Source organism: Ranitomeya variabilis, chromosome 1 (assembly GCF_051348905.1).
Source record: "Ranitomeya variabilis isolate aRanVar5 chromosome 1, aRanVar5.hap1, whole genome shotgun sequence".
NCBI lineage: Eukaryota > Metazoa > Chordata > Amphibia > Anura > Dendrobatidae > Ranitomeya > Ranitomeya variabilis.
This window is the reverse complement of record NC_135232.1, coordinates 115,677,279-115,691,087: the sequence shown is the minus strand read 5'-3', so window position 1 is coordinate 115,691,087 and position 13,809 is coordinate 115,677,279. Positions and strand designations below refer to the sequence as shown.

At 43.9% G+C, this 13,809-nt stretch overlaps 1 protein-coding gene across 2 annotated transcripts in view; it reads left to right on the top strand.

Annotated features, from left to right (window-relative positions):
• The first annotated feature begins 417 nt into the window (after nt 1–417).
• Nucleotides 418–13,809, top strand: part of MCCC2 (methylcrotonyl-CoA carboxylase subunit 2) — a 111,064-nt gene continuing 97,672 nt past the window's right edge. The window contains exons 1-5 of one of the 2 annotated variants that reach the window (XM_077287942.1): nt 418–775; nt 5,541–5,607; nt 7,189–7,273; nt 7,744–7,845; nt 11,735–11,862. In XM_077287942.1, coding sequence (XP_077144057.1) covers nt 644–775; nt 5,541–5,607; nt 7,189–7,273; nt 7,744–7,845; nt 11,735–11,862 — 514 coding nt within the window. In that variant the 5' untranslated portion in view covers nt 418–643. The remainder of the gene's footprint in view (nt 776–5,540; nt 5,608–7,188; nt 7,274–7,743; nt 7,846–11,734; nt 11,863–13,809) is intronic. The other variant, XM_077287952.1, reaches the window with a different exon arrangement.

Sequence of the window (13,809 nt, the reverse complement as noted above, 5' to 3'; positions counted from 1 at the left end):
GCTTAAAAAAAAGCAAAAAAAATCAGGACTGTCAGTGAATTAAGGTCGAAACACAGCGCCGTATAAAATAATAAAATCTGCAACAGACACGGCACCAAAAAACAGCTTTGTGTGTTCTGTAAATTTCAGCCAAATAAACTGACAAACCCCCCGTGTGTGAACATCGTCCAAATGACAGAGGCCTGCGCAGAGAAAAGTGTCCATAACAACCAATCAGCCTTATAAGTCTTCCAGTTCAGGTGAGAAATGTAAGCCGCGATTTGATTGGTTGCTATTTTGAGTAACCTGCCTTGTTTCCATCAACAATAACCAATTAGAATTACAGTTTCATCTTCACAGACCGTTTTAGGAATGAAAAGAGAGCTCTTATTGGCTGCTACAGGTATTATAAGAAAGGCCTCCGTGCACCTGTACATCAGTACCATCCTGTACGCGTCCTAGTGATTACAGGGCGGCCCTGCTACAGGAGGCGGGCAGGAAGTGATGCCAGCCCGGGAGTGGTTGGTGCTGGCGGTGGGTGTGCTGCCGGGCTCCGTCCACTCACGTCTCGAACATGTCATGTGGGAGGTGTGGCGTCCTCTGCTGAGCACTTGCCCGGTCAGGGAGCGCAGGACTGGGCTGTATCGTTGTGCCGGTCCCGTCCATGCTGCACACAATGTGGCCCCGGTGGGCTCTCCTGAGAGGCCGCTCTATGGGCGCTCTCCGGCGACTCTACCACGGAGACAAGGTGGCCACAGTCGGCTCCAGGCCAGACTCCAGCTCCCCGGCTTACCAGGTAGGCCTGTCACCGGGCCGGGGTCACAGGGGCTAACGGGAGCCCTGACTACAGAGGGCACGGTGCAGCGGCCAGCCTATGTGCAGGGTGTGGGACTACAGCTCCCAGCATGCTGTCAGCTATGTGTCTGCAAGGGGTTGTAGTCACACAGCAGCTGGAGTGGCACAGATCTCAGGGTGCTCCCATCCCCCAGTTCTGTATATAAATATATATATTATTAGTATTTTGGGCACCTGCTGCTCTGATTCATTGATGCCCTTGGTAAAGGTAACAAGGTTGGGGTACAAGCGCTCCTCCGCCATATACAGGACTCATCACAGGCCGTGCATGTTATCTGGGGTCACAGGGGCACTAAACCTCCGGTGCCCCCCACTGCCCAATAATCTGGGGCTGGAGAATCCACTGAGCAAAGTGGCAGTGAGTGCAGCTGCGTTGTCACCCACCAGCTGCCACCAGTGACCTTGCAGAGCGCAGCAGCAGAGATGACGGCTGTCGATGCTGCACTCTGCACAGACCGCACTGGTGACAGGCTTGTCGACTGCAGCGATTGAGGTGACAGGTTGAGCTCAGTAATAATGAATCATGTGGAAAACCGCTGCTGACAGTCATCTCGGCTACCGCTCTTTGTATACTACTTAGGAGGTCTTATTTAAATGCATTGTATTTTAAAGGAAATCTGTCACCCCGTTTTTTCCGTATGAGATAAAAATACTGTTAAATAGGGCCTGAGCTGTGCATTACAATAGTGTATTTTGTGGACCCCGATTCCCCACCTATGCTGCCGAAATCTGCGCATATGTGAACTCTGCTTCAGGAAAATGTTTTATCTCATACGGAAAAAACGGGGTGACAGGTTCCCTTTAAAGGGGGTTTCTGGTTATAGTGATTTCATGACTTATCTGCAGGATAGATCATCTATAGCAGATGGGTTAGGTTCCAGAACCTCCACTGATCAGCTGTTTTTTTTTTTTTTTTTTTTGCAGTGGGCAGATGTTAACACCTGGACAGAGTTGCTGAGCACAGCTCCATTCATAGTGTAGCTGCCGCTGCTTGGTACAGCAGAGCATCGGCTATTCCTTTGCATGGAAGATGTGCTGCAGTAGTCGGCCGCGGCTGCTACACTCTGAATGGAGCCGCTCCTTTCAATGTGTTTACTTTCGTAGCAAAAAAAACCAGCTGATTGGTGGGGGCTGTGTGTATCTTGTTCATAGGATGACCCCTTTTAATTACATCGGTTGTTTTTTTTTTTTTTAAATACAATACATTTTATTGGGGATAAGGGGTTCAAGATTGGACTTCGGTTAGGGGGGAACACAATACTTTTCTCGGAAAACTTTTGAAAATAACATCTAAGCATTTTCTTCACAATTTTTTTTTCTAGACACCTTTTTTTCCTTGTTTAGTGAATGTGATGAAAACAAATAAAAATCTGTGACATATGGGTGCATGCCACTGCAGCAAAATGTATGCAGGCAATAGTACGTCTCATGGCCTATGGATGTAAAGGTGTTCAGCAGAGCTGTTCATACGCAGATGCCATTGATGTGATGTATTGAAAGCATTCTCCTCTAGTATGTTTTATTAGTCAGCGTTCACATTAGACTGGAAACAGACTAGAGTATGGTATCTGCTACGACTGTGAGCTGAGTGTTGGTGCACTGTACTCCCATCCTCTCACATAAGAGAATCACAGCCTCGGTGGAGACGGAGAAAGTCATTTCTCCATCTCCTCCATTGCCTGACTCGCTGTATATCGGACTGCACTGGGATGACATCTGAGTGCAGGCCGATGTTTCACTCATATCCATAGGGTGAGTGAGCTGAGTCTCGCTGCCATTGTTCTCTCATGCCAAATAGGCATCTCTATTTATATAATTACCTTAAATTGTCTGTCATCCACTTCTGTCTGGACGTCCTCAAATCCCACAATCCACCGCGCCGCATCGAAAGTACGCCGACCGTCATATTCAAATACCTAAGTGATGGGTATTCGAATATGGCACGCGCTGGTGGTACCAGGCCCTTGCACAGTATCATCGCTGGACCCCCCCCGCTGCTGGGATCCCGACCGCCTTTGGAATCCCAGCCGCTGCTCGGATCCAGACCACTGGGCCACCCTCCCCGCCAGGCAGCCACCCTCCCGATGCGATAGCATCAGGCCTCCATCTAGTGAGAAAATAATCACAGATGTGAGCTGTCCCATAGAGTAACACTGGGTTGAGTGCTCTGCGATACGGCACAGCACTCGGCCGTGTTATATAGTAGTGTGACCCCGGCCTAATGGTCTCTGCTTAGCAGGTACTCGGGGATAAAGCTCCCAACTTGTGCGTTAGGTCTAGGTTCCCACAAACCCCCTTTAACATCCACACCAAAACCCTCATTAAATCTTTATTGACCTCAATAAAAAGTTCACATTGTAGTTCATACTGTATGGTGAGTTGTTTTTTTTTTTTTTTTTATAACAAGGTTTTGAAAACCTCACCAAGAAAGCAAAGTCACTTCTCTGATGCAGATTCTGCATGGAATGTCATGTCAAGTGAGAAGGCTGAAGGGGGAAAAAAAAAGTGTTCTGCGGGGGGACACACACATATATGCATCAAAGCTGAAAAGTTTGTCAAAAATAATTGATTCCTGTACTTTTCTCTTGAAAACTGCATTACATTTGTATACAAAAAAACAGCTTGGTGTGAACATACAGTGCCTAAAAGTAGTATTCAACCCCCTGCAGATTTAGCAGGTTTAATAAGATGCAAATAAGTTAGAGCCTTCAAACAAGAGCAGGATTTATTAACAGATGCATAAATCTTACAAACCAAAAAATTTTGTTGCTCAGTTAAATTTTTATAAATTTTAAACATAAAAGTTTGGGTCAATTATTATTCAACCCCTAGGTTTAATATTTTGTGGAATAACCTTTGTTTGCAATTACAGCTAATAATCATCTTTTATAAGACCTGATCAGGCCAGCACAGGTCTCTGGAGTTATCTTGGCCCACTCCTCCATGCAGATCTTCTCCAAGTTATCTAGTTTCTTTGGGTGTCTCATGTGGACTTTAATCTTGAGCTCCTTCCACAAGTTTTCAATTGGGTTAAGGTCAGGAGACTGACTAGGCCACTGCAACACCTTGATTTTTTGCCTCTTGAACCAGGCCTTGGTTTTCTTGGCTGTGTGCTTTGGGTCGTTGTCTTGTTGGAAGATGAAATGACGGCCCATCTTAAGATCCTTGATGGAGGAGCGGAGGTTCTTGGCCAAAATCTCCAGGTAGGCCGTGCTATCCATCTTCCCATGGATGCGGACCAGATGGCCAGGCCCCTTGGCTGAGAAATAGCCCCACAGCATGATGCTGCCACCACCATGCTTGACTGTAGGGATGGTATTCTTGGGGTCGTATGCAGTGCCATCCAGTCTCCAAACGTCACGTGTGTGGTTGGCACCAAAGATCTCGATCTTGGTCTCATCAGACCAGAGAACCTTGAACCAGTCAGTCTGAGTCCTCCAAGTGATCATGAGCAAACTGTAGACGAGCCTTGACATGACGCTTTGAAAGTAAAGGTACCTTACGGACTCGTCTGGAACGGAGACCATTGCGGTGGAGTACGTTACTTATGGTATTGACTGAAACCAATGTCCCCACTGCCATGAGATCTTCCCGGAGCTCCTTCCTTGTTGTCCTTGGGTTAGCCTTGACTCTTCGGACAAGCCTGGCCTCGGCACGGGAGGAAACTTTCAAAGGCTGTCCAGGCCGTGGAAGGTAGTAGTTCCATAAGCCTTCCACTTCCGGATGATGCTCCCAACAGTGGAGACAGGTAGGCCCAACTCCTTGGAAAGGGTTTTGTACCCCCTGCCAGCCTTGTGACCCTCCACGATCTTGTCTCTGATGGCCTTGGAATGCTCCTTTGTCTTTCCCATGTTGACCATGTTTGAGTGCTGTTCACAAGTTTGGGGAGGGTCTTAAATAGAAAAGGCTGGAAAAAGAGATAATTAATCCAAACATGTGAAGCTCATTGTTCTTTGTGCCTGAACTACTTCTTAATACTTTAGGGGAACCAAACAGAATTCTGGTGGGTTGAGGGGTTGAATAATAAATGACTCTCTGAAAAAACTTTTCACAATTTAAAAAAAAAAATAAACAAAGAAATAACATTCTTTTTTGCTGCAGTGCATTTCACACTTCCAGGCTGATCTACAGTCCAAATGTCACAATGCCAAGTTAATTCCAAATGTGTAAACCTGCTAAATCTGCAGGGGGTTGAATACTACTTGTAGGCACTGTATCCAATATCCTAAGCATGATTTATTTACCTAAGCGACAGAGGCCAAAACAGTGTTCTTTTGGCTTCTCGGGCTGGTTTGCTTGTAAACTTTACATAGAGTAACATAAAGGTATAGCACTTGGTTAATGGGAGCTTATGGGCGACGTCCACTGTATACCTGTAGAGGGGGATACGATACGTGGCTGCCCCCTGTCAGGTGCACATCAGACGCAGAGCGTATGCATCAAATGGGGGCGATTACCATGATGTGAACAGGGCCTTGCACTGGCATTTCCCATTAGGATATGCAGAGTATAACTGTTTGCATGAACATGCGCTGGGACCAGCTTCACACATCACAAAATATCACCAAGAAGGCGGTAATGTAATAATTGAAAGTCTTTATTCACCAAATAAACTGGAATAATATAGTAGTATCATTACGTAAAATGGATACATAAGGCATTTTAGTGAATTAGTCCTGACATTACCTTCTCATTGCTTTTATCAGGAGAGCTACGACAGAATGAAAGCGTTGGTAACAGAGCTGCAGGAAAAAGCAGAGCGGATAAGTTTTGGTAAGTGGCCCCAGTGCTCCTGAAGATGTAGACTTGTCGTGTATGGCTTTATACACACTAAATAGCTTTATTGTAGGCAACGCACAGCTTTATATAATCCTATAGCTTGGAAAGTTTGGTTCTAACTTGCTGCAAAGAGAGGACTAGTTGGTTATAAAGGACTAGAGCAAAGTAAGGTAACGAGAAGTTATTACACTGTATACAATCATGATATTAAGAATACTGGCGAGAGATTATTAAGTGTTGTCCGGTCTTATGGTGAAAGTCTACAGTTACTCTGTGACTTTAGTGTTCTTAATCCTTACAGCGTGTACACCGCACACTGTACAGATTCTCCAGTGTTGCTGATGAGAGCGGGCAATCTCGTGACCACAAGAATGCAATTTGCATACATGCGAAAGCCAAACACGTGCCAACTAGACGTGCTCAGCTTCTTTCAATACAAGCTAATTGATTATGGCCAAGCAAGTCTAGTCGGAATGTGGCTGGAAGTATGCAAATCGAATACTTGTGGCCACCCACTCTCAGCAGCGATGCCTAAGAATCCTGACTAGTGATGAGCGAGTATACTCGTTGCTCGGGTTTTCCAGAGCACGCTCGGGTGTCCTCCGAGTATTTGTAGTGTTCTGAGATTTAGTTTTCATCGCCGCAGCTGAATGATTACAGCTACTAGCCATGCTAAGTACATGTGGGGGTTGCCTGGTTGCTAGGGAATCCCCACATGTATTCAAGCTGTCTAACGGCCGTAAATCATTCAGCAGAGATGATGAAAACTAAATCTCCGAACACTAACAAATACTTGGAGGTCACCCGAGCGTGCTCTGGAAAACCCGAGCAACGAGTATACTCGCTCATCACTAACCCTGACATCTTGTGTGCGTGCTGTAAGGATTTAGGCTATGTGCACACGTTGCGGAATGGGGTGCAGAATTTTCTGCACAAAATCGGCATCTCCTGGCAGAAACTGCAGGTGCAGATTTGCCGCGGATTTTGTGTGGTTTTGATGCGGATTTTCTGCGGTTTTTACCACTGCGGATTTCTATAATGAAAGGGTGCAGAAACGCTACAGATCCGCACAAAAGAAGTGACATGCACTTCTTTTAAATCCGTAGCGTTTTCGTGTGGATTTTTCCACACAGCTTTTTTTTTTCACTATTGATTTACATTGTACTGTAAATCACAGTTCGGATCTGCAGCGTTTCCTGTGGATCTGCGTCAGTGCATCTCCAAAATGATAGGTCTTGTAGGGTGATCCTGGTATGCAGTGGTTAGTCCAAGGAAGCCCAACCATTTACTGGTTGACAGGATCATGAGCACCCAAGGATTATTGATAGGCTCACTGCTAACACTAGGCGATCACACAGAAGAGCTGCTCTAGATAGAAATGTGTCACTATACGCAGGCAGCACAGCTTGATGTGTAAGGCCCAATATTAGAAATGATCAGTGTATGTCCATTACTAGTGGGTGGTTTACTTCATAGCCTGAACACAGCAGGTTTTTAACAGGTCAGACACTGCAGGTAGTACTTTTCAATTTGGTGCTTTCCTCATTGTTTCTCATTCTTTTGGTTGTATTACAGGGGGAGGAGAAAAGGCCCGAAAACTCCACACCTCTAGAGGGAAACTTCTACCAAGAGAAAGGATTGACCGGCTCATAGATCCTGGGTAAGAAGGGTTGGTGGTTGTCCAGGATAGTTATTGGCCACAGCATGACAAACTCAGTTGTACTCGCCTTTCCCTGCTCCAGTGCTGCCTTTCCACTGCTGCAGTGACGTCACAATTGCAGCACAGCCATTACCTGCGCTCAGCAACTCCGAGGCTATGTGCACGCGTTGAGTAAAATTTCTGCAAAGCCACATTTTTGCCTGCGCTTTTGAATGATTTGAGTGAAGTCAATGGTGAAAAAAGGCAGAGAATTGACATGCTGCAAATTATTTTGTGCACCAAATCTGCACGGAAAAAAACGCACCAAATGTGCCATGTGTGCACACAGCCTAATGATTCACCTCAGATCTATCAATCATATGGGATGGAACAAAAAATAGTTGTGCCTCACTTGTGCATGGGCTGTGTCTGGTATTATGGCTGTGTCTCATCCACCTGATTAGTCACTGACGATGTTGTTATTGGATCAGGTCTCCTTTCCTGGAATTCTCCCAGTTTGCAGGTTACCAGTTGTATGGTAATGAAGAGGTGCCAGCTGGAGGTCTCATCACAGGCATTGGTCGTATATCTGGGTAAGTGGATCCCAAGGATCTAGATAAGAAGGGCATTGCTGAAAGATTGTATAGCACCCACATAATAAAATAAATGCATTTTCCATCACTTAGGCCATGTGCACACGTTCAGTATTTTTTGCGTTTTTTTCACGTTTTTTCGCTATAAAAACGTGATAAAAACGCGAAATAAACGCTTACATATGCCTCCCATTATTTTCAGTGTATTCCGCATTTTTTGTGCAAATGTAGCCTTTTTTTCTGCGAAAAAATCGCATCGCGGAAAAAAAAGCAACATGTTCATTAAAATGCGGAATTGCAGGGGATTCCGCACACCTAGGAGTCCATTGATCTGCTTACTTCCCGCACGGGGCTGTGCACACCATGCAGGAAGTAAGCAGATTATGTGCGGTTGGTACCCAGGGTGGAGGAGAGGAGACTCTCCTCCACGGACTGGGCACCATATAATTGGTCAAAAAAAAAGAATTAAAATAAAAAATAGTCCTATACTCACCTTCGATGTCTTCCCACCTCTCCACTGCACGCTGTCGCTTCGGTTCCTGTAGCTGGTGTGCGGTGAAGGACCTGCCGATGACGTCGCCGTCTTGTGATTGGTCGAGACCGGTCATGTGACCGCTCACGTGACCGCGACGTCATGGAAGGTCCTGCGCGCACACACCATCTATACGGAACGGACGCCGGTGAGGAGATCGGCTGTCTGCGGGTGAGTATAAGCATTTTTTTTATTTTTTTTATTATTTTTAAACATTCTATCTTTTACTATAGATGCTGCAAAAGCAGCATCTATAGTAAAAAGTTGGTCACACTTGTCAAACACTATGTTTGACAAGTGTGACCAACCTGTCAGTCAGTTTTCAAAGCGATGCTACAGATCGCTTGGAAAACTTTAGCATTCTGCAAGCTAATTACGCTTGCAGAATGCTAAAAAAAAAACGGAAAAAAAACGCAAAAAAAAAAAAAATGCGGATTTCTTGCAGAAAATGTCTGGTTTTCTTCAGGAAATTTCTGCAAGAAATCCGCATTTTTTTTTTGCGTTTTTTTCCGTTTTTTTCGCGTTTTTTTTAGCATTCTGCAAGCGTAATTAGCTTGCAGAATGCTAAAGTTTTCCAAGCGATCTGTAGCATCGCTTGGAAAACTGACTGACAGGTTGGTCACATTTGTCAAACATAGCGTTTGACAAGTGTGACCAACTTTTTACTATAGATGCTGCTTTTGCAGCATCTATAGTAAAAGATAGAATGTTTAAAAACAATAAAAAAAAATGCTTATACTCACCCGCAGACAGCCGATCTCCTCACCGGCGTCCGTTCCGTATAGATGGTGTGTGCGCGCAGGACCTTCCATGACGTCGCGGTCACGTGAGAAGTCACATGACCGGTCTCGACCAATCACAAGACGGCGACGTCATCGGCAGGTCCTTCACCGCACACCAGCTACAGGAACCGAAGCGACAGCGTGCAGTGGAGAGGCGGGAAGACATCGAAGGTGAGTATAGGACTATTTTTTATTTTAATTCTTTTTTTTTTGACCAATTATATGGTGCCCAGTCCGTGGAGGAGAGTCTCCTCTCCTCCACCCTGGGTACCAACCGCACATAATATGCTTACTTCCCGCATGGTGTGCACAGCCCCGTGCGGGAAGTAAGCAGATCAATGGACTCCTAGGTGTGCGGAATCCCCTGCAATTCCGCATTTTAATGAACATGTTGCTTTTTTTTCCGCGATGCGATTTTTTCGCGGAAAAAAAGGCTACATTTGCACAAAAAATGCGGAACACAGTGAAAATAATGGGAGGCATATGTAAGCGTTTTTTTCGTGTTTTTATAGCGAAAAAAACGCGAAAAATACTGAACGTGTGCACATGGCCTTACTGTGCTTTAAGTTGGAGACTTTAGATTGGACTTCCTCCATTTCTTTATATGTCTTTCTTATATGAAAGGAACTTATGCTCCATAATGACGGATTGTCTTATATCCCGTAATTATAACTGATTATTACTGATTATAGCTGATTCCCTATATTATTTCAATACAGAGACTATGATCATCTCTCTGTAGCTTATAGATGATGCTTGTTCTTAGTGTTAAAACCGCTTCAGCATACTCATAATTTGTTGTGCCCTTTGGCATCTCAAGGTGCTTAAAGGGGTATTCCTATCTCCAAGATCCTATCCTAATATGTAGTAATAATAATATTAGCAAATTCCTCCAACTAGAAATGTAGTATAGTTCTTCTGATTCGCTATGTCGCTTTCCCCACGTGCAGGCATTGCAGTAGCTTAGGTGTCAATGGTTACGACCACTAACAACTAACTGTCACTATATGAGTAGTCGTAACCATGGACCCCTAAGCTACTGCAATGCCTGCACATGGGGAAAGCAACATAGAGAACCAGAAGAACTATACTACATTTCTAATTGGAGGAATTTGCTAATATTATTATTACTACATATTAGGATAGGATCTTGGAGATAGGAATACCCCTTTAAACAGGTTGTCTAATCTTTTTTGTGATGCAAAACCCCCTCTGGCTTCTTACTTGCCTCTTGAAGATTAGCACCTTCAGACCAGCTGCATGCTCACTCTTGTATGAACTGTGCGCTCTCTTATGCTGCTAGAAGAGGCAGCTTTGCTTCTGCAGCAGAACAGGAGCATCGGTGCAACAAAGCTGGCCACATCCAGCTAGCTCCAGAGCTGCCTTAGCAAGCTCTCAAGCAAAGAGCACGCAAGTATTCCTAGCCCAGGTAACCTGTGTCCGTTAACCCATGTGACCAGCAATAAATTAAAAACCTCATTGCCGTCTTTGCCATTATACTAGTTGAGACCCCCCTCCCCCTTTAAAGTAATACATTATGCACTATATTTGAGAAGACCTGGTTTTGACCTCTACTTTCCAATAGAAAAGCTAGAGTCTGTACAAATGTAAGCAACTAGATTATTATACAGGCTTTGAGGTTTTTCTTATGACAGATTCAAAATATTTAGGTAAGTTCAGCTGTGAAAAAAAAATAAATTAAATGGTAAAATGGGAGAGGCAAAAAACAGAAATAGAGTCTTATATGATAACCAAAGTGGTTTAAAATATTATACGCACGCTCACCTGATGGGGTTGTGACAGTCACAACTCCTACAGAGGCATGTAAAGGCTGCAGAAGGACCACCAAGGAGATCCATTGCAAAAAATGAGGAAAATGGTGGTTCAGAGTCCGCACTGCCCAAGGTTCAAAAGTGCGATCACACACGAAGGTGAAGCATGAATGCAGGTTATTTTGTCTACCCGTTTCAAGGTTTTCAAACCCCTTCATCAGGACCAAACCACAATGATCATTGAAACGGCTCAACAAAATAAATCGCATTCAAGCTTCACCTTCGTGTGTGATCGTACTTTTGAACCTTGGGCAACGGAGACTCTGAACCACCATATTCCTCCTTTAGTTTTTTTTTTTTTGCAGCTTTGAAAAGACACCTCTAGTCATGGACTGAAGTAAGAATACCAGGAAGAATACCAGCAGATCAGAACAAAGGGGCTAGGCAAATGGATGGTCAGAACGTGGTCATAGGTCAGGCAGCAATAGATAAACAAATAGAGCACAGGAATGCAAGCAAATATGTACCACCGCCAAATGCTACAACTGGCAGAGATCTGGGACTGACAGCTTAGATAAGTAGCTTGGTAATCACTTAGAACAGGGTCCATCTGAAGGAAGCTCAGCACCTCCTCCTTAGTCTGACTGGACGGCTGAGCTGTCTATCAAAATACTGAGAGCTCAGCGCACTCCTGCATTAGATTAAACAACTGAGCTGTCACAGTTGATTGACACAGTTTGAACTTGATATATTTTGTTTGTTTCCCATCCATGTGATTGAGTTTGTCGCTTCCGTTCTTTCAGGATAGAATGTCTTATTGTTGCCAATGATGCCACAGTAAAAGGAGGCACCTACTACCCTATCACTGTGAAGAAGCACCTCCGAGCACAAGAGATTGCTATGCAGAACCACTTACCTTGTATATACTTAGGTACGGTGCATTTTTACTTAGATGCAGTTTTGCCATTTATCACTGCATGTTACACCCTGTCAAATTTTTAATACTCTGCTGTCTTTAGGTGCAAAATGTTGTACATAATATTATTATTATTATATTGTTGTTACATAGGTTTTATTTTTATGGCGTTTATGGAAGGGCGGACACAGGTCGGGGCATGACCTTTGCAGCCTGCCGTCTTTTCATCTTTCCTGTCTAACTGCTCAATGAGAGAAAGATCAAGATATTTACGACTGTTTAAAAATTGTGGCTTTTCCGCAAATCTTATTCAGACTTATCAACTGCAATTTTTTTTGTGTTTATTTTTTAAACTTTTTATTTTTAACAAATTGTCAGATTTGGTTCCCCTCCGAGTAATTTTATGAATGCCATTTATTTTGGTGTAGATTTTGTCAATTTGTGTCTGACTTTTTTTTTTTTTTTGTGCTAAAAATATTTTTTTTACTTAATGAAAAATTCTTGAAGCCTGTGTGTGTTTTTAGGCCATTTTTTTTAAAAATGAGTCAATGAAAACCACAAGACAGAAAAGAGAAGGCGCTGATGATGACTTGGGGCCTTATGTTGCAGCACTCTTGCATATAATTATCAAATACACACATCCATATATTATAATAAAACATAAATGAGTTGTTCCCTTTCAGATAATATTTGGCCTTAGCTGCAGTTTGTTTAATCCCTTAACGAACGCCGATACGCATTAAAACGTCAGCCGCTAATGGGTCCAATTCCCTCATCGACATTTTAAAATGGCGATCAGGAATAGGTGTATAAAGCCCCCCAGAGTCAGAAAATCTCTCAGGTTTCAGCTGAGACCCTGGAGAACACGATCAGGGCCCGATTTTCCTGTCCTCGATGACGTGATCACCATTATTCAATGAATAACGTAAATTGTGTAATAAAAAATAGTGTGCCCGCTATCAAAATCACTTCTCTCTTCTGACATGATATACATATCAGAGGAGAGAGAAATGATGTCCCCAAGACCTCCCTCCACCATCACCGGGCCCTCAGGCTCTCCGCCTCCACTTCCTGGCAGTGCGCCCGCCGAGATCTGCTGGCTGACAACAGCAGGTTGGACTTAAGGTTAGGGTGGAATTAGGGGTTAGAGTTGGGCTTAGGGCTAGCTTTGGACTTGGTCTCGGACTTAGGCTTAAGGTTAGTGTTGGGCTCAGGTTTTTTTTTATTTTTCAAAAGTAAAAAAAAAAAAAAAAAAAAAGTGACAGTATGATCAGTGTTGAGCGCTAGTGCTTGTTACTCGAGTTTCCATTGGGTGTTCATGTACGTACCGAGTGTCGCTGGTGCTCGAATGACATGCTCGAGTCTCCGAGCCGCGAAACATGCGGGGCAGAGACTCAAGCATATCACTCGAGCACCCGCCATACTCTGTGCATACAAGTTTCCAATATATAGGCCCCTCAGAGTCCACTCTCCCAGTGGGTCGTGGCACCCGCAAACTATAATAGTAAAATCTGCACTATAATATTCATTCATTGGGGGGGTGTAGTTTGTAAAATTACATCACTTATGGGGGGTTCTGCTGTTCTGGCACCTCAGGGGCTCTGCCAATGTGACATGGCACCCGCAAACCATAACAGTAAAATCTGAACTCCAGATGCTTCAAAAGTAGTTTTTGACCACATATTGGGTATCCGTGTACTCATGAGAAATTGTACAACAAAGTTTATGGTCAATTTTCTCCTGTTAACCTTGTGAAAACGAAAAAAATTGGTGCAAAACCAACATTGTTGCTTGATAAATGTATTTATTTATTTTTTTCATTTTCACAGTTCAACGTTATAAACTTCTGTGAAGCACCTGGGAGTTCAAGGTGCTCACCACACCTCTATATACAGTTAGGTCCATATATATTTGGACAGAGACAACATTTTTCTAATTTTGGTTATAGACATTACCACAATG